The sequence below is a fragment of the Symphalangus syndactylus genome, chromosome 3 (assembly GCF_028878055.3).
Source record: "Symphalangus syndactylus isolate Jambi chromosome 3, NHGRI_mSymSyn1-v2.1_pri, whole genome shotgun sequence".
In the NCBI taxonomy this organism is placed as follows: domain Eukaryota; kingdom Metazoa; phylum Chordata; class Mammalia; order Primates; family Hylobatidae; genus Symphalangus; species Symphalangus syndactylus.
This window is the reverse complement of record NC_072425.2, coordinates 55,549,980-55,576,529: the sequence shown is the minus strand read 5'-3', so window position 1 is coordinate 55,576,529 and position 26,550 is coordinate 55,549,980. Positions and strand designations below refer to the sequence as shown.

At 46.5% G+C, this 26,550-nt stretch overlaps 1 protein-coding gene across 3 annotated transcripts in view; it reads right to left on the bottom strand.

Moving 5' to 3' along the window:
• The window catches only part of SHC3 (SHC adaptor protein 3), a 302,721-nt gene that overhangs the window by 46,682 nt on the left and 229,489 nt on the right, over positions 1–26,550 (bottom strand). For all 3 annotated transcript variants that reach the window (XM_055272026.2, XM_055272027.2, XM_055272029.2), the window contains exons 6-9: positions 25,123–25,186; positions 22,390–22,509; positions 18,484–18,537; positions 12,511–12,562 (exon numbers count right to left, since the gene is read on the bottom strand). In XM_055272026.2, coding sequence (XP_055128001.1) covers positions 12,511–12,562; positions 18,484–18,537; positions 22,390–22,509; positions 25,123–25,186 — 290 coding nt within the window. The remainder of the gene's footprint in view (positions 1–12,510; positions 12,563–18,483; positions 18,538–22,389; positions 22,510–25,122; positions 25,187–26,550) is intronic.

Genomic DNA, 26,550 nt, shown 5'->3' with positions numbered 1-26,550 from the left:
GAGTAGGTCAGGGCTCGAGGTAAAAGCACTCTAGCATGCTGAGAAACGGGCATGTTACTCTAAGTGACTAATCGGCGGGGCGGGCCCTGCAGATCATAAGCAGACCCATGGACTCTCTGGAATTAACTCATGCCTGCAGCTCCTGGCACCTGCCAGAGTCCTCAATGAATGGAGAAAACAAGTCACCTGTTGCTTTGGTCTGGGGATTCCTTCTATAAAATGGCCTCTACATGTTCCAGAAACTCACTCCAAATCCAAAGTTAAACCTGGACTTTGTCTCTCTGGGCCTGGTATTTCTTCTGAGAGTATTGACACTTAGCGAAAAGCCACTGTCTTCTAGTCTGCCCTGTGTGATTTGATGCGTGCACCAAATAATGAGGCCTTCCCCAAAGGCAGTCATCCAGCCTGCTGGGCTTCACCTCTCCCTGAGGAAACAACAAAACCAAAGATGCCATTCACAGCAATGGAGAAGAAACCGAGAGAGGTGTGCAGAGCATTCGTGCACAGAATCAAGCTTCCAAATGATGCAAAATCTAAAACATAGCTCAATGCAAACAAAGGTCAGCAAGACAGGGAATTCCACAATCCTTCTCATTTGGGGAAACTGCCCATTGGGGAAACTTGTACCAACAGCCTGCAATAGTTCATTTACTTAAAAGCAGGGATCCTTTGCTGTCACTGGTTTCTCTCTTGCTTAGCCACGACTGATAAAAAAAAGCTGAAGCCACTCTCTAAGAGCACTAGACCAAGCTGCCCCAGAGCAGCCACGTGAGCCATGAAATCAGCAAGGGGACTCTGAGCAGCTCACACCACAAGGACTACTCCATAACTGAGATGGGCAACTTGAAAGCAAACCACTCCCTTAGGAATGTATTGTGGCTCTGTAGTCACACTGTAGTAGCTGGGGACGCGGTGGCTTTCAGCCATATGGTAGCTCCTGGCATGTCAACTCACATCTCCCGCTCCCTGAAGAATGGTTAATAGTGGTGAATGAGAAGGCAGTGCCTAGATGCATCCCAATCCACCAGACTGCCAGTTCTCAGCTTCCTCATCTCCCCAAGTAAGTGCAGAGGCTAGTAGCTGCTCCCAGCTTGGCACTCAGGGCTGGCCCCCAGCCATCTGCCTGCCACAACAGGGCATCCAGTAAACTGGTGCGAGCCTTGTTCATCTGAGCACGCTCTCAACACCCTCCCTGTGACACCTATTCTGTGAGTCAGGGTGGGCAAGTTATGCCACAGCAAGAAACAATCCCAGCGTCTCTGGCTGAAAACAATCATTTCATTCTTGCTCACTCATTTCTGGACACCTCTCTAAGGCAGCCATCCTCTCATGGTGCCTCAGTGGCAGTGGCCCAGGCTGGTTTGATCTTTTGATCCTGGAACTCAACGCAAGGCCTTTCCCACAACCTGCAGAAGAAACAGACAGCAGGGCCTTGCACCAGGACCAAATGCACCTTCTGTTCTGCTCTCAGCCCATCACACAGAACTGTCATGGGCTTCTCCCAAGCAGGAGGGGGCCAGCAGATGCCATCTTTTGCAAATTTGGAAGGATAGGAGAGCAGGATATTAGGAATGCCCATCACACCCACTGAACCCCTTCTGTAAGTCACAGGTATCCATGCTGCTTCTCACTCATGCCTACCACAAAGAACTTTCCAACCATGCATCCCCAGTAAGTGTCTATTTATAAGTTATTAACATGCATTCCTGTATTAATATTATGTGTATTATAAAAATATATTTTAAAAGATATCTTTTGTCTTCAAAAAGGATAAAATAAAGAGAAAAATAAAAATTTAAGCTGTCTTGTTAGCTGTGAAAGCATTACACTGTCAGTCAGTATCTCAAGACACAACCACATTAGGTGTGATCCATTGTTATTACGACGGATAAAAATTCATCTTTCCATCCTGGAAATACATTTCTTTATCATCTTGAATGTGGAAGGGCTGATTTCTTATCTTACATGAGTAGATGATCAGTGTTCTTACTGTGAAATGCAGCCTGTGAAGTTTTCAAAATGGAAGTAAATGTTATTAGCTCTTTCATTTCTTTCTTTTTTTTTTTTGAGATGGGGTTTCGCTCTTGTTGCCCAGGCTGGAGCGCAATGGCGTGATCTTGGCTCACTGCAACCTCAGCCTCCCGGGTTCAAGCCATTCTCCTGCCTCAGCCTCCCGAGTAGGTGGGATTACAGGCGCCCACCACCACGCCCAGCTAATTTTTAGTAGAGACAGGGTTTCACCATGTTGGCCAGGCTGGTCTCGAACTTCTGGCCTCAAGTGATAAAGTGCTAGGATTACAGGCATGAGCCACCATGCCAGCCAGCTCTTCCATTTCTTTCTTATTTGTTTGAGCTGCCATGATGAGTATAATCCCTAATGTACAGTTTCTCTCCGAGAGGTTTAGTTCAATTAAAACTAGTTCACACAGCTGAGAACCCACTTCACTTTGCCACTGCACCCCACATCCCAGCACATGGGCTGGCAGCAGAGAGCCCTGCCTGCTGTGCAGCCATCCTGCCCTTCCTCTGCTATTACAGGTTAAGATCATCCTCAGTTTCCAGATTAGAACTGTGAGCCAATGCTCCAGCCTTCATGTCCCACACAGTGGGCTATTTGCACACTTCTGGCATAGGCCACTGCCTTGGCAAGCTTTGCACAAAGAGCAAGACCCTGCCCTTGCCGAGGCAAAAAACTTATCAGGATCCATGCCCCACTTTCAGGAAGCCACACTCCAGCCCCACACTTCACGGGTCCCAGGTGCCGTCCATCAGCCTCTCCAGGGTGGCTTGGCTCCCACAGTCCATCTGGGGTTCTCCAGTGGCTGCTCATCCAGACACCAGTAGCCTCAGATCCAGCCACATTCCAGAGCAGCTGCCCAGGGCATGGGGAACCCTGGAGACACTCAAAGTCTTTACTCAAATGAGAAAAAGTCCTGCTAAACAAGGACGGCTGTCTTTTCATCTTAGTGAGCTGATAATCCAAATGCCTTAAAAGGAATATCAAAAACTAATGAATTCTACTGGAGAGATGAGGGCTCCTCAATCTCAGACTGGTCAGACAACCTTAGTTTGTTTATTCAATGTAGCCATGCACTCTGAATTGATCCAGTTTTCTTTTTTTTTTTTTTAAATCAGAGAAGAGTAAGAAATCCAACATTCAGCCACCCTGCTATGATGAGTTTCTCAGTACATGTCCTAGCCCCAGATAGGGCAAATTAAAGTAATAAGGATATAGCATTTTGCACTCATCAGATTTGTGGGAATTTAAAAGTCTAAAAATGCCAATTGTTGAAAAAAAGGAGACCTCATATACTACCTGTGGAATTATAAAGTAAAATGACCATTTCAGAAAAGTTGAGGATGTCCAAAACAGTGATTTGGCCTCCAGGTACATACCCTAGGGAAATTCTTGGACGAGAGCACAAAAAAAAATACAAAATATTTACTGATGACTTTTCTTAGCAGACATTTTTTGAGCATCTACTATGCACAAGGCCCTGCCCTAGGATCTAGGGAGAGTTTCAGTGGACACTGAAAATAAATTTAAAAAAATACCTCTGTAGTGGATTGAAGGGTGCCCCCCCTCAAAATTCATGCCCCCTGACCATTTGGAACCTGTGGAAAAGAGTTTTTACAGGTGTGGTTAAGTTAAGAATCCTGAGATGAGATTATCCTGGATTAGGGAGGGCTCTAAATCCAAGGACAAGTGTCCTTATAATAGATAAGAAGAGGGGCCCAAACACATAGGAAGGGGAGGCAGAGAGAGGAGTGATGCTGCCACAAGCCAAAGAATGGCTGGGCCACCAGAAGCTGGAAGGAGTCTCTCCTAGAGCATGGATCTGCTGTTGCCTGACTTCAGACTCCTGGCTTCTGGAATGGTGAAAGAATCAATTTCTGTTGTTTCAGGCCACCTAGTTTATGACATTTTATTATAACAGCCCTAGGAAATGAACACAGCAAGGAAGGCAATGTAAAACAAAGAAGGTGGAAGATGGTGGTGGAGGACATGGTGGAGGATGGTGGTAGAGGATGGTGGCATAGGACGTGGTGGAAGATGGTGGTGGAGGACGGTGGTGGAGGGCGCAGTGGAGGATGGTGGTGGAGGACATGGTGGAGGACAGTGGTAGAGGATGGTGGCATAGGATGTGGTGGAGGATGGTCGTAGAAGATGTGGTGTAGGATGTGGTGGAGGACAGTGGTGTAGAACATGGTGGAGGATGGTGGTGGAGGATGGTGGTGTAGGACGTGGTGGAGGACAGTGGTAGAGGATGGTGGTGTAGGATGTGCTGGAGAACAGTGATGGAGGACGTGGTGGAGGATGGTGGTGGAGGACATGGTGGAGGACAGTGGTGAAGGATGTGGTGGAGGATGGTGGTGGAGGATGGTGGTGGAGGACATGGTGGAGGACAGTGGTGAAGGATGTGGTGGAGGATGGTGGTGGAGGACGTGGTGGAGGACAGTGGTAGAGGATGGTGGTGTAGGATGTGCTGGAGAACAGTGATGGAGGATGTGGTGGAGGATGGTGGTGGAGGATGGTGGTGGAGGACATGGTGGAGGACAGTGGTGGAGGATGTGGTGGAGGATGGTGGTGGAGGATGGTGGTGGAGGACGTGGTGGAGGACAGTGGTGGAGGATGTGGTGGAGGATGGTGGTGGAGGAGGTGGTGGAGGGCAGTGGTGAAGGATGTGGTGGAGGACATAGTGGAGAACAGTGATGGAGGACAGTGGTGGAGAACATGGTGTAGGATGTGGTGGAGGATGGTGGTGTAGAACATGGTGGAGGATGGTGGTAGAGGATGGTGGTGTAGGATGTGGTGGAGGACGGTGTTGGAGGACATGGTGGATGATGTAGTGGAGGACAGTGGTGTAGAATGTGGTGGAGGGCAGTGGTGGAGGACGGTGGTGGAGGACGTGGTGGAGGACAGTGGTGGAGGATGTGGTGGAGGATGGTGGTGGAGGACGTGGTGGAGGGCAGTGGTGAAGGATGTGGTGGAGGACATAGTGGAGAACAGTGGTGGAGGACAGTGGTGGAGAACATGGTGTAGGATGTGGTGGAGGATGGTGGTGTAGAACATGGTGGAGGATGGTGGTAGAGGATGGTGGTGTAGGATGTGGTGGAGGATGGTGTTGGAGGACATGGTGGATGATGTAGTGGAGGACAGTGGTGTAGAATGTGGTGGAGGGCAGTGGTGGAGGACGTGGTGGAGGACTGTGGTGAAGGACTGTGGTGGAGGATGGTGGTGGAGGACAGTGGTGGAGGACGGTGGTGGAAGATGTGGTGGAGGACGGTGGTGGAGGACGGTGGTGGAGGACAGTGGTGGAGGACGTGATGGAGGACAGCGGTGGAGGACAGTGGTGGAGGACGGTGGTGGAGGATGTGATATAGGATGTGGTGGAGGACAGTGGTGGAGGATGTGATATAGGATGTGGTGGAGGACGGTGGTGGAGGATGGTGGTGGAAGATGTGGTGGAGGATGGTGGTGGAGGATGTGGTATAGGATGTGGTGGAGGATGTGGTATAGGATGTGGTGGAGGATGGTGGTGGAAGATGTGGTGGAGGATGGTGGTGGAGGATGTGGTATAGGATGTGGTGGAGGATGTGGTATAGGATGTGGTGGAGGATGGTGGTGGAGGATGTAGTGGAGGATGCGGTAGAGGACAATGGTGGAGGATTTACATGGTGGAGGTGTACATGGTGGAGGACGGTGGTGGAGGATGTGGTGGAGGACGGTGGTGTTAGGAAGTGGTGGAGGATGTGGTGGAGGACACGATGGAGGAAAGTAGCAGAGGACGTGGTGGAGGATGGTGGTGTAGGATGTGATGGAGGCCGGTGGTGGAGGACGTGGTGGAGGACAGTGGTTAGGACATGGTGGAGGATGGTGGTGGAGGATGTGATATAGGATGTGGTGGAGGATGGTGGTGGAGGACATTGTAGAAGATGTGGTGGAGGACATGGTGGAGGACAGTGGTGGAGGACGGTGGTGGAGGATGTGGTGGAGGACAGTGGTGTTAGGACATGGTGGAGGATGTGGTGGAGGACATGGTGGAGGACAGTAGCGGAGGATGTGGTGGAGGATGGTGGTGTAGGACGTGATGGAGGGCAGTGGTGGAGGACCTGGTGGAGGACGTTGTGGAGGATGTGATGGAGGATGGTGGTGGAAGATGGTGGTGGAGGACGTGGTGGAGGACGGTGGTGGAGGACGGTGGTGGAGGACATGGTGGAGGACAGTGGTGGAGGACGGTGGTGTAGGACATGGTGTAGGACATGGTGTAGGATGGTGGTGGAGGATGTGATATAGGATGTGATGGAGGATGGTGGTGGAGGACACTGTAGAAGACATGGTGGAGGACGTGGTGGAGGACGGTGGTGGAGGACGGTGGTGGAGGATGTAGTGAAGGACGCGGTGGAGGACGATGGAGGAGGATTTAGTGGTAGCATGGTGGAGGACATGGTGGAGGACAGTGGTGTTAGGACGTGGGGGAGGACATGATGGGGGATGGTAGCAGAGGACGATAGTGTTAGGACGTGGTGGAGGACAGTGGTGTAGGATGTGGTGGAGGGTGGTGGTGGAGGATGTGGTGGAGGATGGTGGTGGAGGATGGTGGTGGAGGACGGTGGTGGAGGACATGGTGGAGGATGGTGGTGGAGGACGGTGGTGGAGGACGTGGTGGAGGATGGTGGTGGAGGACGGTGGTGGAGGACGTGGTGGAGGATGGTGGTGCAGGACGGTGGTGGAGGACGTGGTGGAGGATGGTGGTGGAGGACGGTGGTGGAGGACGTGGTGGAGGATGGTGGTGTAGGACAGTGGTGGAGGATGTTGTATAGGATGTGGTGAAGGATGGTGGTGGAGGACAGTGGTGGAGGATGTAGTGGAGGACCTAGTGAAGGACGCGGTGGAGGACGATGGTGGAGGATTCAGTGGTGGACATTGTGGAGGACGGTGGTGGAGGACAGTGGTATTAGGACATGGTGGAGGACATGGTGGAGGACAGTAGCAGAGGATGATGGTGTTAGGAGGTGGTGGAGGACGTGGTGGAGGACATGGTGTAGGACGTGGTGGAGGGTGGTGGTGGAGGACGTGGTGGAGGACAGTGATGGAGGACATGGTAGAGGACGTGGTGGAGGACGTGGTGGAGGACAGTGGCGGAGGACAGTGGTGTAGTACGTGGTAGAGGACGTGGTGTAGGACAGTGGTGGAGGATGATGGTGGAGGACGTGGTAGAGGACGTGGTGGAGGATGGTGGTGGAAGATGTGCTGGAAGACGCTAGGTGTAGGATGGTACACAGGATGATCAGGGGAGGCGGCCCCAGAGGCGGCACTGGAGAAGATACCTGAAGCAAGTCAGGGAAAGAAGTCCAGGAAGGCCGGTGGTAGAAGGCCAGGCACAGGGCCTAGGAGGCAAGAGCTTGCTTGTCATGGTCAGGGTCAAGGAAGACCCAGAAGCCAGTGTAGCTGGAGTGGCAGGGAGAGGGGATCATAGGAAGTGAGACGGGATGGAGTGGGAGTGAGCTCACAGAGGGTCCTGTGGGTGTTGGGGGAATGGGACATTTTATTTGGAGTGAGCAGAGGAGGAACAAGATTGCATTATTTTAAAAGGATCCTTCTGGCTGCCACGTGGACAAAAAACTTTAGAGTGGAAGAGCGGGCACAGAGTGACTGACGATTAATTATGGAGCCTGTCAGGGGGCAGCAGGGCAGTGGCAAGAACTGGTAAGATGGAAGGCTTTGCCGGCAGGTGCAGGTAAAGGAAAGAAGGCAGAGAACCGGGGAAGTTGGGGAGGGGTTGCTGTTGATAGAGACCAGCAGGTGCTCTGCAGGAGGAAAGTGCTGGACCTATCTGTGTCTGCCTATGTTTGAGAGGCCTGTGAGACTCCCAAGTGGAGATACAGAGCTGGCTTTCAGGCAGAGGCCAGGGCTGGAAAAATATGTTCAGCATTCTCAGCTCAGGCATGGTATGTAAAGCACAGAGCCTGGCTTTGTTTGTAAAAACACTGCTCATAATAGCCAAATGTGGGAAACATCCATCCATCAGAAAATTCACCTCCTGCCAGCGTCATTCGATGGCATATTTAACCACCTGGTTAAAAAAAATAAGCCATTGCTTTCACTCATTATACACTTGAGGCTTTGTTGTCAAGGGAAAGAAAAGTTAGAAGCAGTGCTGTGTTACTTCCACCAATGAGTTCTAAATATTTAAGGCCTCTTTTAGAAAGTCACCTCTTGGGGCCTACAGCAGTCCAGGGCCAAAGGAAACAGAAACTCCTTTTGTTGAAACCACCATATTTGAGAAGCCCAGAAGAGGCAAGCTTGGCTGTGTGAAGCATCGTCTTCCCCATGTGGGCTTCCCACTCAAGCCCACTCACTCCTAAGACCTCCTGTTCTTCAGAAAATCTTGGGAAAAGAGCAGCAAGATGTCTTAGGAGCCGCTGTTCAGGCTGGATACATAGGCTTCTCTCCCATTGGGTCAGCAGCACCTAAGCATAGTCATCACGGTTTATCCGAGGTTTGTGCCTTCCACAGTTTCAGTTACCCATGGTCAACCTCAGTCCAAAAACACTAAATGGAAAATTTCTGAAATGTACAATTCATAAGTTTTAAATTGCACGCCATTCTGAGTGAGTAGTGTGATGGAATCTCATGCCATCCTGTCCAGTCCCTCTCAGGACGTGAATCCTCACTCTGTCCCAAGTATTCGCACTGCATATCCTACCTGCCTGGTACACACAGTAGCTGACTCTGTTATCAGATCAAAAAAACATAGTATGTGTAGGATTTGGTGCTATTTGTGGTTCCAGGCATCCACTGGGGGACTTGGATGGAACATACCCCTGCAGATAAGGGGGAACTACTATATAGGAAACAACTTTCCATGTCTCGGTCCAGGGAGTACCAGAGGGCGCCTGATCAGGGATACTATTACAATTATAAAGTATACGAATTACATGCCTTCTGTAGGCAGTCGTATGCCTAATTTGAGCATCATTTGGTAGCTACTTTTGTGACCTAAACAGTCCATTTGGAACTGTCTAATATATACATAAGGTTGCAGGGCATGGGAGTCACCCAGTAGTAGTGAAAGTTCCAATGCAAAAAGAAAATGATATGTTAGAATTTAGCAAAATCTGACTTTTTTGGGAATTGCATCCCTACAGGTGCCAGTAGTCATCACCTAGGCCTCCTATGGTCCTGACTTTTAGCTATAATTTACCAACCTTGTGAAACACGGCTCATTTTCCACCCTTATCTCTTTGAGATGGCGGTGGTGGTGGTTACCATCCAACTTAATGACTTGGGTCAGGAACCTTTTGTCCTTTCATTGGATTAACTATAGAAGCCATGGATTCTTGATACCAGACAGACAAATATAGATTCTCATTAGGATTATTCTAGATTAACCACAAACACATACAAGAATATAGAAGCAAGAATCAGCACGGAAAAAGACAAACAGTAACAGCATCGAGGGACTTGAACCCGTAACTGTAAAATTTTACAGAAGACTTTCTGGGATGCGTTCTGTGCCTGATGGTCTTTAGGGGCTGTGCCTGCAGCCACAACATTACAAGGTCTGCTCATACACAGAGGTCTAGAAGCCCCAGTGTGGGGACTTGGACATTTAAGAGCCCAAATAAGAACATTCACACCCAGAATTTCTTGCCACTCTGCCCAGTGGTAGAGGCCAGTCTTCCTAAATTAACCCCTCTACATGGCGTAGGAGAGGAAGAAAGAAAACAGAGCAGTTGGGAGAAAGCCCTGCCACTGGCTCCTTCATGGAGGAAGTCATCCTGGTAAGGACACTGATGAGATGGAGCAGAACATGCTCACAGCTGGGCTGCTGGAGGAATGCAGCTAGATCCACCCTCCCCGCCACACTGTCATCCGGTAGGCTGGGCCTCCTCATACATGGTGAAAGGAGGGTTGAGGGGTAAAGATGGCTGCAAATTCCTTGACATTCTTTCCTTGAAGGGTACATGTGGCTTCCTTCCCCTTGAGTCTGAGCTGGCTGTGACAGTTTTGTTTTTTTTTTTTTTTGAGACGGAGTCTTGCTCTGTCGCCAGGCTGGAGTGCAGTGGTGCAATCTTGGCTCACTGCACCCTCTGTGTCCCAGGTTCAAGCGATTCTCCTGCCTCAGTCTTCCAAGTAGTTAGGACTATAGGTGCGTACCACCACGCCTGGCTAATTTTTTTTTTTTTTTTTTTTTTTGAGACGGAGTCTTGCTCTGTCCCCCAGGCTGGAGTGCAGTGGCGCAATCTCGGCTCACTGCAAACGCCTGGCTAATTTTTGTATTTTTAGTAGGGATGGGGTTTCATCATGTCAGCCAGGCTGGTTTCGATCTTCTGACCTCGTGATCTGCCCACCTCGGCCTCCCAAAGTGTTGGGATTACAGACGTGAGCCACTGCAGCTGGCTGACAGCCGTGACTAGTAAATCTATGGTAGAAGCAAAGCTTAGCCTGGCCCTTCAGAGCACTGGACACATCTACTCTGGGTCTCAGGGAACCTAGAGCTGCCATACAGAAAGCCCTACTTCCCAGAGGGATGAAGGGGCCACTCGGAGAGTCTCTGAGACTCCATGGAGAGGGCTGAGCCTCTAGTCATCCTTGCCAAGGGCCCAGGTGTGGAAGCGAAGCCAATTTGGACCTCCTAGGCCAGCCCAGACTCTCTAGCTAAAGGCCACTTGATGACTCCTGTCGATGCCACTTGGGCAGATAAACTGACCAGCTGACACTTGCCTGAATTCCTGAGCCACATTCTATTATAATAAAACGGTTGTTGTTAAGCTGCTAAACTTGAAGTAGTTTGTTACAGGCAATAGATAGGTGGGAATACAGAGTGAGTATCTCCCACTAACTGTCTCAAACAAAGGGCCTGTCTTAGTCAGCTGGGACTGCTGTAACAACACCACAGGCTGGGTGACTTCAACAACAGACATTTGTTTCTCACAGTTCTGGAGGCTGGAAGGTGCCAGCAGACTTGGTGTCTACTGAGGGCCCTCTTCCTGGTTTGCAGACGGCGCTTTCTTGCTGTGTCCTCACATGGGTGGAAGAGGGTGAGGGAGCTCTCTGAGGTCTCTTTGACAAGAGCACCAAACCCATTCATAAGGCTTCCCCCTCATGACCTAATGACCTCCCAAAGACATCACCTTCAATTGGGGCCTTTAATTAATGAAATACCATCACATTGGGGGCTTCTATTTTAACATGTAAATTTGGGGGTGAAGTGAATATTCAGTCCATAAGAGGGCCCCTGTGTTGGTGGTGCCCTCAAGCACCAAAAATGGTGGAGATCCTTTTCTGCATCACAGGTCTGGCACTTGTCTTCACAGTATCACCGCACGCAAACCTGAGAGAGTCTGGTGAGGCAGCCACGGAACATGTGGAATCGATCCTGATTCCCATGTCACTGGACAGGAACTGTATTGTGGGCAGAAAGCACTCTTGGTTTGCCCCTGGGAAATGAAGTCAATGAGTCAGGGCTAAACTCCTTCAAGATCTGGACCTAAGCCTTATTTCCCAGCCGTGGCGGTACCTTGGAATCACCTGAAGAGCTTTTAGAAAATTTTATGGTCTGGGCCCCACTCTCTGAGGCCTGAGCATTGAGATTTTTTTAAGCTCCCCAGGCAGTGGTGTGGGGGATGGTTCTCCATAAAGCTGCATCATGGATCAGTTCATCTGTTCCGTATGGGCTATCTTAAAAATATGTCCAAGATATAGCATTGGAGGGTAAGGTAGCAAAACAGAATATTAGGATTTCATCTGTATGAAAATATTAAAAAAGAGAGGGTATGTATATGGATAAACATTATGCAAAGCAAACTAGAAAATCTTAGTTGGTACCTGGGGTAGGGGGGTAGTGGAAGGAAGTGCTGTTTTGTGCTGTTATTAATTCCATTTATTATTTCATCAATGAGTTTTAAATTGCAGCTGTGGTGTGGTGCATCAATAGCTGCCTGGAACTCCAGGGTAGTGCACCTTGGTCAGTCCCACCCACCCCAGGCATGCTACCATCCAATAGGTTTTGGTTTTATCAATGACTTCCCCCATCCAGCCTGTGCCTGAAGACTTAGAAGCTGAAAGGGTTAAGCAGACAGCACCTGAGCTCAGACACTGGCCTCTAGGACTGGCAGGGCAGAGTGAAGTAGCTAGGCGTGGCTTAGTGGGCACTGGGCACACACCAGGAACTAAAGCTGGGAAGGAGGACAGGCAGCAGGTGGTCTTCCAGGAGTAACTGAGGCCACTGTCAGAATATGGGCAGGGGCTGTTTGTGTGTAAATCAATTGTACCAAACCAGCTCTCTGGATACAGGTGTGTGTTTGGTGGTCAGAGAGGTCCAGTACCTCCTAACTCAGCCAGGCGATCTACAACCCTTACAAACCTCATTCATCCTTAGTGATACAAGATGGCACTGCTCATTTGTTGGGAGGGGGCTGAGATAATGAGGACCAGCTCGTATGGAATGTGAAGCCTGGCTGTACACAAATGAAAGATTATAGGGGTCAAGCACTGCTTACCTCTGCGATTAACAGGGTCCTTAGCCACATATGCAACATAGTCAGTTGTGTCCTGTTAAAGAAAAAAGAGATGTCTATATCACTAATCACAAGTGAGAGACCATACAGTCAGGGACACAGGGCACAAACTAGTGAGCTTAGAAGGACTCAACCACCAAACAGCTAAATAATCAAATGCTGCCTAAGAAACAGCCCACAGAGGACTCAAGCCATATAATGTGGGTAGCAACCACCCAGAGGTCTCACATTGCAGACTTTGACTCAGCAGGTCTGGGGTAGGGTCTGAGGTTCTGCACTTCTAACCAGCTCCCATGTATACCGAGGCTGCAGTGTCTCAGTATCCCACGGGAGCTGGTTAAAAGTCCACTCACACTTTGAGCAGCAAGGAGAAAAAGCATGTTAGATTGCCTGAGAAGCTTTAAAAACACTGATACCTGCGTCCCAACGTGCAAATAATCCCATTTAATTGGTTTGGATGTGAGGCCTGTGCATTAGTTTTTAGATGCTCCCTAGACGACTGTAATGTGAACCACAAGTCAAGAACCACTGCTCTCAGCTTTGTCTGTATCAGTGGTTCTCCAATTTGAGCTGGTATCAGAATCCCCTGCAGGGCTTGTTAAAATAGAACGCTGAGCCATACCCCTGAGTTTCCAATTTGGTAGTAGTTCTGGGGTAAGGGCTCAAAATTTGCATTTCTGACAAGTTTCTAGCTGCTGCTGCTCTGGGGGCCACACTTTGAGAACCGCTAGGCTAGAAGAAAACCAGAGTGGATGTTCAAAGGCTGACTGCAAATGCTGCCTTCATGGTGGATAGATATAATGGTTATTTTCTTCTTGGACATAAGTAATGATCTTAATACTTTAATATGTTTTAAAAATATGAGCTCTATTGAGAAGTCTCATCCTTCTGTATGAAATGTGAGTTTCTTTGCCTGCCTTCTCATATAATCAGTGCATAGGGAAAATGATGACCTCAAAAGTAGACCACGGCAAACACGTGCATTTTAATTCATAAACAAATAAGCAGAGAAACCAATAATTATCTTAACTCTTGAAAGCAGAAAAGACTCCTCTGCAAAGCTGATATTTTCAACGTTCAAGATTCCATAGGGCAACTGGTAAAAGTCTACCCCATTTTGGCAGACATTTCCCACATGTCATTGCTTTCAAGGGCTTCCAGGTTATTGATACGCTCCCAATGTTGCCAGCACCTAAAAGGCTCTGTCGTGACTTGCTCCACTGTTTTCTCTATGGGCAAAGGAGACATCCCCTTCTCACTCAACAGTGCCCTACAAAAGCTCTCCAAGGAGAGAGAGATGAGGGAGAGAGTGAGTATGGGGTGGCCATGTCACTGTTGTGGGACATCTGCTGTAGGTTCAGGTGGGTGGTGCTGGGCACTTCTCCACACCCCATCCCGCTGGATCTTACACAGCCCAACAAGACCACACCAGTGTAGAATTCTTCTAGCAGCTTTTGAGACAATGGTGCTGCTTCCCCGGTCATTCTGCAGGGTGTGGCTCAGCTAAGCTGTTTTCTTTTCTGCTCAGGACACTGTTCCCTGGTGTATTCACAGGCTGACTAGGGAAGGGAAGTGAAAGATCATCCACCTGGTCAAACTGGCTTTTGGTCATTTCCATCAAGGAGGATCCAGTCAGAATCTGAAGTTATCGGCAAAAACAAGGATGACAGCTTGTAATCATAGATACTTCCTGAACTCACAAGACATGAATGTCAGAAGGATCCTTAGAGAGCATCTAAGACAGCACTAGATTTCAAGCTGAAATTCATAGAACCCTAGGATTGGACAGGTGTCTTCTCCAGTGTTTGAGGTGTCACCAGCATTAAAAAAAAATTTTATTTTCATTTCCATGATTATCTTAAAATTAATATAAGAGTAACTGGGATCATTTAGATGACCACTGTGTTATCAAGTTCGGCACACAACTTCAATGCCAGGATTTGCAGCTGGATTTCCAACATTATGATTGCTAGGTTTTCAAAGAATTAGAAAGAAAACGACACAGGGTAGATTTCTCTGCCAACATAAAGCAAATTGACATTATATTTGTACGTGATGTACAACTGAAGTTTTTGCTTGAAGAGAAGAAATTAGTGGAAGAATTGAGTCATCCAGGTGCCCATGGTAATGAAGAGACATTGAACTTAAAAAATTCTGCCCCGTGGTGGCCAGGCCAGCATCACATTCAGAATGGAGATTTAGTTTCAGCGAACTTTGTCCATCATAGCAAAGTAATATTACATTGAATGTCATTGGCCTTACAATGTTTACTTGTATTTAACTTTCAAATTTAAGTAGGGGTTAGAGTTAAATAAGAAGTATAAATATAAGAAGTTTATTTTTAATTTATTTTTGCACATATTCAGGTAACAAAATTAGAGTCAGCATTAGTAATGAATACAAGGAATATATATTTTTTTACATTCTTACTCTGACTCAAAGTTGGGGAAGGAGGGAGAATAGAGAGACATAATATGTCCCTGTCTCTCAGATGGTCAATGGCCAAGCTTTTCTGATGCCAATATTGATCCTTTTCTGGTGGAGCAGGCAAATATATTACCATCCAAAACAATATTCTTGTCATCAGGAAGCACACTAAGTTCCAAAGACAGAGCTGCGAAGGGCTGTTCTGTATCTATTCTATACCTGTTCCCACTCCCCAAGACCCCCTGTGCCTGGCCATTGTTCTGGCATTCTTGTGGTGGTCTTTTAACACTGCTAATTATAGTAGATTATAATCACAGCATGCCCTTTTTAGAGAGGAGTTAATGAAGTTTTCTAGTCTATCTTGTTTGCTATTTCAAAATACCATTTTCCTACTGGGTAAACTAAGGCACTAAGCAATAAGTGACATGTACACTTAGCAGGAGAACAAGGACTAGAACATAGAATTGTCAGCTTTATTAAAAATGTCTACCAATTATAATGTGCTAAATTCATGGTTACAAATCAATTTGGAATGTAATCTCATGCACAACATAAAATGCATTTGGATTGGTTAAAATAGAAAGTAACTAGGCTTCCTGTCCTGTGTTATGACATTTTATAAACCAGAAAAAAGAAATCACAGAAAATATAAAAGGTTGTGGATTACTTTAAGGATTACTAAATATTTCCATTTTTTTTTAAATAAGATGTGATGAGGAAATCCGAAAAAAATTTATAGTCCTATGTGCATCCTGAAAATAGAATAGTTTTGACACAAACCAATGTAATTGGCTCCCAACGATCTAGATATGTGTGTCTTCACTCATAATATCAACATTAAGACAGGTTTAAGAAAAGCCCTTGAAGGAAGCTGTTAATGCAGATGTACAAGACATCTGCCTTTTATATGTCAAACTGGGTTATCCTCCAAATTTAAGAAACTATGGGTCCAAACATCACAAGGGGCAAGCAATTAGACAACTACTGCAAATTAGGTAGCAAATAGGTGGACATATACATATAGATAGCATCTGAAGAAATGCACCTTGGGCCAGGTGCAGTGCTCATGCCTGTAATCCCAGCACTTTGGGAGGCCAAGGTGGGTGGATCACTTAAGCCCAGAGTTTGAGACCAGCCTGGGCAACACAGTGAAACCCTGTCTCTCCTAAAAATACAAAAAGTTAGCCAGGCGTGGTGGCGCGTGCCTGCAGTCCCAGCTACCCATGAGGCTGAGGTGAGAGGATCACTTAAAACCGGGAGGTCAAGGCTGCAGTGAGCTGTGATGGTGCCACTGCATTTCAGCCTGGGCGACAGAGTGAGACCCCATTGGGTGAGTTCAACTGGGGAAGACTTCCACTTTCTGAACAAGCATCTCAATGAGGACTTTCATCTTACAATAAAACGTAAGAAATTATAAGGATTAGAAAGAAAGGAAAGCCATAGCAAGGGAAGGGAAGAAAAAAAAGAAGAGAAAGCCATTGTGGTTGACTTTTGACAAGAAGATCCTAAGTATGACAAAAAGGCCCAAGCCACTTGACCCTATGGAATGGCAGATCTCAGGGCTGAACAGTGCTCTGACCATCCTTTGACAATTAAGCAGAGATATAAGGGCAAAGAACCATCTGTTGAGTGGGCAAATCCCTTCCCCTGCAGAGTGCCCTTGGCTCAAGGGTCTGAGATGGGGTTGCTGAGAAGCAGCGGGGCCCAAGCCTCTCCACAGCAGCTCGTGCTGGCCCAGGCAGGAGTGATGCCCAGCATGGCCATGATGCCTGCCTCTGGCAGCTGCCACAGCAGGGCAGGGAGAAGTACCACTTCCCTGTTGCTGAGATTGGTGGCCCAATTGTACTGTCCTTTGGAAATATCAAGGCTCTGGAGTGTATCTTTGACACTGCTCCTTCAATTTGGCTTCCAGTGTGCCAACAGCAATTTTCTAATCCAGTTTCCAAGGTAGAAGCGGTATGGGAAGAAAAGGTAGAAAAGTCACAGGGAAAAGTCCTTACTTGTGCTAGTAAAACACAGGGTCCTCAACTTTGAAATGAAGAGATCTTGAACCAGTAAACTTTTTTTTTTTTTTTTTTTTGTGAGACGGAGTCTTGCTCTGTCGCCCAGGCTGGAGTGCAGTGGCGCAATCTCGGCTCACTGCAAGCTCCGCCTCCCGGGTTCACGCCATTCTCCTGCCTCAGCCTCTCCGAGTAGCTGGGACTACAGGCGCCCGCCACCACGCCCGGCTAATTTTTTGTATTTTTTAGTAGAGACAGGGTTTCACTGTGGTCTCGATCTCCTGACCTCGTGATCCGCCTGCCTCGGCCTCCCAAAGTGCTGGGATTACAAGCGTGAGCCACCGCGCCCAGCCGAACCAGTAAACTTTTATGTAACATCTGAAGATTGCCTACTCATAATTTGGCTAAAGAATGCACAACAGCAATAATAACAAAAACACCACCTCTAGGACATTATTTTATATTAAAAGGCTATTGAACACCAAAAAAGTAAAAAAGACATCTTCTTAGGATATAAGATCATTTTTTCAACTGAATAAATTTAGCTCCAGGAAAAACTCACTCTATTATCCTATTTTTAAAACTTTTCTCCAAACTGGTGGAGACTTTACCCAGACGCATAAAAATTAAGATGAGAACTTTCTGGAGGGTGAGCCTTCTTCCCCCTCCCTTCTGGAAAGGGCTGACTTTGCTTTCTTCCCTTTGCCCTCTGTGCCTCGCTCCTTTGTGACCAATTTCCTGCCTGGTTTCTTTGCAGGCCCGGGCTGTCCACAGTGAGCAGCCAATTTGTGTGTGGATTCCGCCCTGCCCCAGGAGCGGGAGGTGGTTTTCTGAGTTCAACTTCGTGACAGTACAGTTTAGATGACATGGCCACTCGGAAGCTGAATGCTGACATCCTATTGTAGCATTCCTGCCCAAAGGTGGGTAGCAAATTCCCTTGTTATTCCACCTTCTTCATTAAAGATGTGAAGCAAAAATAGAACATTCTCATTCTGTTCTCGAGTCTCCCTCTTACTCTCTCTCTCTCTCTGCAACTCCCTCCTTGTTGGTAAAGCAAGCTATTAAAGGCTGCAGTGTTACACTGGGAGAGAAAAATGCTGATTTTAAATGCTTATGAATAAAGCAGACTAAGTAAATTCACATTCTTCAGGCAGACTTAAAATATTAATATGGAGGTCCAATAAAAAAACAAAAAAGTAGGGCAAGAGCCGAGTGACAGCGTGAGATGCCCGTGGCAACTTTGGGGCCAGGGGGACTATTTCATCATCTCGTAAGAATGCCAGTGCCTCCAGGATTTTTAACAGCTTTTGGCTAATGAAATGAAAACTAATGGTGGGGTCCTTGTCACAGCTACCCCTAAAAATAAAATGATGGCCTAGAAGATCTTTTATGGAAATCAGGAGGGGTAAATTAGTTGCCGTCACAATTAACTTTTTTTTACAGTGTCTTGCAAGGCATATTTTTGAAGCAGGGGTCCCTTCTCAGAAATTCCCAACAAGAGCAAGAGACCAACCCCAAGGGTACTTACCGGGTCTCCCCCAGAGGCGAAGGAGATGGACCGCATGTGGTGATTCGCTATGATCTGCCAGGCCCAAAACAAGAAACAAGATGTGCTGTTATCGCCCTTTCCACATTTTGGAAAAGCAACTGTCTGTTGGCAGGCATTACAAATTGACAATGTTTTCCTGAAAATTGGTATCTATATAAAAATAATGATTATAAAAGTAATCGCAATAGATCATATTTCACAATCTGATGGCTGCTGTCCAGCTGCTTTGCTAGAATAGTGTCCGTGAAGCCTCACTGCAGCCTGTGATGTGGGAACTATTGTCATCCCACTTTACAGGTGAGGAGCCAGAACCCAGAGGGGTCAAGTGGCTTGCTCAAATTAAGACAGCTGGTGATTAGCAGAGCTGTGATCTAACACAGGGGGCGTATAGAGCACCCTTAACATAAGTGACTCCATCTTAGAAAAAGACTCCATCTTACATTTCAAGAAGCAACATACCAACAGGTACCAGATGTTTGCCTAATTAATAAAGATGGCACCCAACAAGATCAGGACATAAAAAGGCAGACTCTTTTACTATCAGTCCTCACTCTGGTCATAAAAAGCAGGACTTCACCAGCTTGAAACAGCCTTCTTAACAGACACCGTCTTGCTGTCACTGGTGATGAGCAGCCAGCATCTGCCAACGAAGGCTCTGCCCACATCAAAGGCTCTTCCTTACAGGACATTGTCATCCATCTGGATCAAGCCAGGACACTCTCTTTGTCCACGTCACTTGCCTCAGACTGGTTTATTAATCCCTACTCCTATCTCTTTTTCTCTTGATGTTAAATGTTACTTGGTTTGATGTGGAATGTTTAATCTGTAACATTTATATACTGATTAAGTATACTCTTACGTATGGTTTGCAATATTGACTGACCTGTGGAGTGGCGTCAGCCTGTGTGCCCACAGCTCTGATACAGAGTGAACTCCATGTAGCTCATGGTTTTTATTATTAAAATAGCATCAATAAAAGTCTGACCTTGTGGAAAGACACAAATATGCTTGGACCTGGTTATGTCTGACCTTGAGCCGCTTAGGACAAGGAGGCCCACCCCGAGGCCAGGGTCTTAACAACCATGCCTCTTCCAGAAGGAACCTGTCTCACCCACAAACCAAAACATCTCAACTTATAGATTATGTTTCCAAAAATACACTGCGGTCTCTGATACAGAACCCACAGCTAGAACGGGGGGAAATGTGGCCCATCTTCTATTTTATCCTATTTGTATCATGTGTATATAAATTAGAAAGCCAGCATCCAAGATTCCAACTCGGCGCCATCTAAAGCACTCTTGTAATTTATCAATGTAAAATCCAGGGCAGACAATCCATGTTAATTTTAAAATGGGAAATTTCCATTAGCTTTATAAACTGCAGCGTACAGTGGAAGTTAGTAGACACTGAGTAAATTAGAAGCTGCCCTAAATTTAAAAAGCTACATAAGTCTTCCATGCTAATTTTATCTTTTTAAAGACAGTGTAATGACATTGAAGTAAATTTCCAGAGGTGAGAACAAAGCTCATCTCTATCCCAACATAACCAGGTTTAGTTCTGCAGAGTCCCCTCGGGCCCTTGTCCTCAGGCAGGCAGTCAGAATTTATATAGCTATAATCATACGTCCCAGGGATTTGTCCAAACATGCTCCTGTGAAACTCGAAATAAAATATAATTGAATTATAATAGAAAATAAGATAGTTTTAAATGCCTACTTCGGTTATTGGCACTTACAACACCTCAGGATCTAGAAACCCCTGAGTACATAAGTGAATAGAAAATGCGGCTGGCTACAGAGGCTGCACCCAAGCCCCAGCTGAGTTAAACTAAAAATAGTGGCCTTGCAGCCTCTGGAATCTCCCCTCTGGCGCAAAGGTAGAGGGCTCCTAAGAGAATAATGAGGAAATAGCAATCACCAGGAAATGATAAACTATGGCTCCCAAAGTTTTACATTTTTGCTTATTTAATTTTTGCTTATAAGGCAGGTCTAAAACTGGAGTTTGGAAATTAAATTGGATACTATGATTTGGAAAAAAAAATGAAAGTCATATTTGGTTGACATGATGTGTGAGACTTATTGTGTGATTGTATGTTATCTCTTTGGGTAAGACAGAAATTGAAAACCAGGGTAAGAAAATTAGAGCTAATTGACCTAAATCACATGTTTTGCCCTGAGGGTGTTGCATCTCATTTCCACATGGAACTCTGTAGAGGGGAGCAGCTGTTGTCTTGCTGCTGTCTCACTGGATGGAGAAGGGAGTGTCTAGCCAGGCTGTTCTCAATTTGCTACGGTTGGGCCCAAAAGTCAGCTGGAAGGGAGAGTCAGAACCCTGTGTGCTTGTCCCCCACCCAAACTTCACACACTCATCAACCAAACTACCAGTCCCCTGGGTGTCCAAAACCTGCCACTTTGCCCCATCTGCCCAAACCAAGGGCAGGAAAACATGAACTGGACACCTGCTTCGGCTGCCATGTTCCAGGACAGAGAGGGCCAGCCCAGTCTCATCCCACTGCTCTTAGTTTGTTTTCTATTTTACTGAGGTGGGAGAGGAGTTCAGGGAGAAGATCCCACAGATTTAAGAAGTCTGAGGACCAAACAAAAGGTCCAGGAGACATAGGAAAGGAACAGCTCCGGGCACGAAGGAGAGTGCAGCGGTGAGCCCAGCCAACAAGCCTTCATGAACAGCTCAGTCTCGGACCACGCCAGAGAAAGACTGAGCTTGGTGAATATTCAGAATCCACAACCTCCAGAGCTAGTGAACGAGTCCCTTAGACAAGTTAAGATAAAAAGACACAAGGAATTATCAGTCCTGTGAGAACAAAAGGAGGCAGTGAGAAGTGGTATCTAGTTATGTCAACACAAAGCCTGGGTTTAGCTTCCCATTTCTGTGCTACATCTAGGATTTATTTCAACATCTTGGGTGGCAGGTAGAGGAATAGATGAAGCTGGAGATGCTGCTCACTAACCTGGGGAATATGGAAGTCAATCAATAGAAATTTGTATAGTAACATAAAGGTCACTGCGGGCATCCCTGGTGACAATGTCAGAATCAGGCAGAGTATTATAGAGAGAGGTCCCATTCGAGCTCCAGCTCCTACTGCCAGCTCCAGAAGCTGAGCCGGGGCAGAGCAAGGAAGGAGAGTCCACACTCCACACCCCCCTGGATAGTGCTCAAGCATTTCACCTCCTGCGCCTCATTTGACCTTCTGAAGTGCCTTGTTGGTAGCTAAAATAGCTACTCAAACACCTATTTTTCCAGGTAAAGAAATTAATGATGACTAGATCAGAGAAGTCTAAAAGAGAGACACTGTGCAGGAATGCAACCATCTGCAATAAAATTAGCCTTAATTAACACTGTGGCTGTGGTGTCTCAGTCAGCTCCAAATTCACTCCACGTTGGCTATTCCATAGACAACACCACTTTTTATTACCCCTACAACACTATCTACCACAAGATGCTCCAAAACAATGAGCCACTAAAGGAAAAAAAAATCACCAATTAGTCCATGACATGCAGTCCACTTCAAAGGTAATAAAATAAAATATGGCCTGTAAAACCAATTAAATATGGTGTAAAAGAAAAAAATAACGGCAAGGACATTAAGAAGAGACTTTGCACACACATCATTTTTTTTTTTTACATTGCAAGTAAACCAATGATTTCATGCATTATCCTCCAAAGAAATAAAAAGCAGAATTAAAGAGAGCCAATTTCATTTATCATTCTCTTGGTGATCCTTCAAAGTGGCCAAAGTTCATACTCTAGCAAAAATTTGACACAAACATATGCTATGTGAGCTCAGTAAAGCTGCAAGGAAGAAGACTGCGAAACACTCATCACCTGAGGCTGTGGGCAGGGACAGGGGATCTGAGCACCCACGTACCTGTTTGGAGTCCGGAGTTCGCAGGTTCAGACTGGCTGTGGAGATGGTCAGAGAGATGCTCATTCCCGCAAACTGGAGGTTGCTCTTTCCCAAGATGCTGGACAGCATTTTGCTCGGAGGCTGTGAAATTAGAGTGTTATTTAGCTGTTTTATTTCCATCTCAAAGAGTGGGGATGTGGATGCTCGCCATACCCCCAAACTTTCACTAACTCTTCCTCCCTCTTTAGGCATAGGAAGACAAAATGTGAAATGAGTAAGCTGGGAGTAGGGGGATCCAAAGCTAATATGCAAATTTTAGAATGTGCAACATGCAAATTATAAACCATGTAATATGCAAATGCTGAGGTGAGAACTCTTGCAGGCCGGCAGAGGCATCAGTCTTCCAGGCCTTTTCTCTGGCCCTGTTGGGAAGTGTCTCATGGGGAAGTCCTCTTATGTAAACCTGGGGAAATTCCATTGCAATTTGCAGGCTCAGCAACCTGGTATCCTCACACCTACTTCAGAGAAAGAGGCAAACTAACTTACAGGAAGGCTAAAGCAGTCCAGCTCTAGGGGATTATAAGAATCCCAGAGAGCTGCAAGGATGTTCACGGCCGAAGGGAACAGACTACAAATTTTTTGGAGCAAACACTCTCCCTGGTCAAGGTTCTCATGGACTGTCCTCTTAGAAACCCATGGGCCTGGAGCCAGCACAGGGATAGATAGACATGGCCTGGCTGTAACTGGTGTACCCATTACCCTGTCAGAAATGTCCTTACAGGGGACTGACAGCTGTGTTTTGGGGCTGGGGACCTTCTTCCTAGGTACCTGGGTGGGCAATGCCCTTTGGTACCAACCCATCCTTTCTTTTTGGATTAGTATACTCTCTCTTTTGATATGCTAATTAGTTCCTAACCAGGTGCACACCCTTTTTAATCTCCTGAAGGAGCTATTTAAAAACAGAGATGCTGAGGCCCCACCCATGAGATTCTGGGTGGAGCCAAGAAATGGGCATTACTTCCACCAAGAGAACCATGAGGATGCCCCAGGATGAGCTGGGACCTGGAAGATGAGATTCCTCTTCTCTATTCTCAGTCGCCGTCCTAGTTCCTGTAGTGGAGGCTCTGGAGCCTTACTTGGTTCCCCATGGACTGGCCAGAACACAGGCTGGCACATCTGAGTCTTCATTCAGAGTTCTCTTCCAAAACCCAGCTGCCCTGTGGGTGCATGAAAGTCCCCACCTCTGAAGACGGAAACAGGCTTGAGCCTGGGATCAGCAGAGCCACACATGCAGCTGCCCAGATGATCTGGAATCAGGAATGTGCAGCCTCAGGGCAGATTCAAAGGTTCTTTGAAGGATGCTTTCTCCACAATTCAGGTTAGGCATAGAAAAGCCTTGATTGTGGATTTAGCTGGGTATTCACCAAACAACTTAACTGAAGAGGTTTTCATGGTTTCTCCTAATCCAGGCTTTTTTTGTTTTTCCTTCTGGCTCAAATATCTTCAGGATGAAAAGTCCTGGTGCAGTGTTTGAACATGCAGCCTGTGGAGCCCAGCCCTCTGAGCTTGCTCTCAGACAACATCTGCCTGCATTGCGGCCTTTCCCCTCCATTCACAGTTGTCATCGTCTGTAATACGGGGATATCCAGTGGTATTCTAGTGCTGGCTTGGCCCAACCGATGGGAGCCAATTATTAAATTTTTCAGAATTGTATAATCTGACTATTAATCACAGCTGTTATTAAAAATGAATGTATGTAAACTTACAATTAAATAAATTACCTTTTAAAAAACAGACAATAGGGCCGGGCATGGTGGCTCACACCTGTAATCCCAACACTTTGGGAGGCCGAGGCAGGTGGATCACGAGGTAAAGAGATTGAGACCGTCCTGGCCAATACAGTGAAACCCCATCTCTACTAAAAATACAACAATTAGCTGGGCAGGGTGGTGCGCACCTGTAATCCCAGCTACTCAGGAGGCTGAGCCAGGAGAATCGCTTGAACCCAGGAGGCGGAGATTTCAGTGAGCCGAGATCATGCCACTGCACTCCAGCCTGGGGGATGAAGCGAGACTCTGTCTCAAAAACAAAAAACAAAAAACAAAAAAAAAACAACAAAACAGACAATAAATGCTCAACATGCATCACTTCCTAATTCTTTTGCTGCATTAACTACTAACTGCTTTTCAAGTTATTTATGCCCACAGTACCTGTATGGCGGAAACATTATACAACCATGAGCTACTACATATCTCTTCCCGACCCTGTTTTCAAGGGATATAATTTTGAGAAATTGAAATCGGCCACAGTAGAAGTATTGACATCACAGAAATCAGAAAATGCTACAAACTCTCTTTATCATTCCCCTGCCCAACCTGGAGAGCTGGTTGTTAAATATTTACCAGCACACCACTGGGGAGATCTACCTCAATTGTTGTAACTAAGTAAATTGATGTATTGAAAGTGCTTAAAGGAAAGCCTGACCCTGTTTTAAGTGTCTGTTGTTATCATTGCCTTCAGAGTTTAAGCCACAGTGAGTGAGTAACCAGGGTGTCTACTTCTGAGACAGGGACAGCTAACCGTCCTCAACTATGTGAGAAAGAAAGCAATCTAAGCCATTTCTGCTTTTAGAAGTAGCAAGCGCCGGGCCACAGAAAGAGGACAATGAATAATTCTGTGTGACTGAAGATACTGAGTGGTGAAAAAGAGGAAGTAAAGGAGACACAGTTAGACACAGAGCATTGAGGACAGTACCTTTCTCTTCTTGAAGGCTCCCTTGGCACCAGGCACAGCTTCACAGACACGGCTGATGGCTTCCCTTAGGACAGGAAGAAAAAGCAATTTTATTATGCATCAGTCGGGATTATGGAACCCAGAGACGCTACACTTGCACATCCAAAGAAAATAACTGCCTGTTTATTTCAGTATAGAAAACAGACCTGCCAATTTGGGAGTCATCCAATTCTTCTAAAACACAAAACTAAACAAAACGCAAACAGGTCATTGTAAAACCTCTCCTGGCAATATTCTAGTTCTCTTTGTTGTGGTGGCTGGATACTAACAGTGTTATCTGTGTCAAAGCTACACTTTTTTTTTTTTTTTACATTTTGCTAAGATTCTATTTTTGTAAGTCAGCACCCTAAAATATACTCTTTCCGATACTGTGATGCCATCTATCTCCATAGCTTTGGTCAGGACATCAGGCCCAAACCTAATCAACCACCTTGATTAATCAAGATCCTTCTTAAGTGAGTTAGAATGTAATTAAAAGAAACGTGGTCATCTGAGTTTTATTCCCAGTTTCTGCGGTTAGTGAATCTTACAAAATCAAGAGGGGTTGGAAGGAGAAGAGGAACTGCAGGGTGTATAAAGGAGCCAGCAGTGAGGTTATGTGCAGGGCAGTTCCATGGAACAGCACTGGTGAGGCTGCTGGGACGTGCAGGCATGGTCCTGGTGGAGGAGGCAGAGTGTCATGGTGCTGAGCGGCCAGGGGGCAAGAGTCCAACACACGGTTCTGCATGGGGCAGGAGGACCCCAGAGGGTGAGGAAGCAAGACAGGATGGTCCCAGCTGAGGGCTAGGGTGGCAGGAAGGGGATGCTGGAGAGGAAACACAGCTCAACCTCATGACCCAGCCTAAGTGAGAAATGCCTGGGAGGTGGGCAAAGGTGGCTCCAAGTCAGGGGTCCAGAAAGGAGCTGGTGACCCTTCCCACTCACACATGGAGGAGAAAATACTAGTGCATAGAAAAAAATCAACAGGGGCTTGGAGACACGGTGAATAAGAGAAGATAATAGGTCCTCAGAAACATTCTATAAACTTTCTAAGCTCAATACGTCTTCAAATTAATTTCTACCATGTGGGCGAAAAATAATCACCATAACAACACAGTGCTTTTAAGAGAAATATGTCCATATCAGTTAGGTGACAGACTATTAGGACAAGCTTCCCATTTGCCATTCAATTCATTGTAGAGAGCAGGGAAGGAAACATTTTCCTAAAAGCTCAGATGCCAGGAAAAGCATAGGCAATGAATCATCATGACATGGAAAAAGTGAAGCAAGAAACAAATGTTTTTGATGTTTATGCTTACTCCTATTCACTTTATAATAATATTCTAACTGTGGTTCTATCAAAGTGACCAATCACGTATCATCTAAAGTACTTTCTAAAAGCTAACTTCT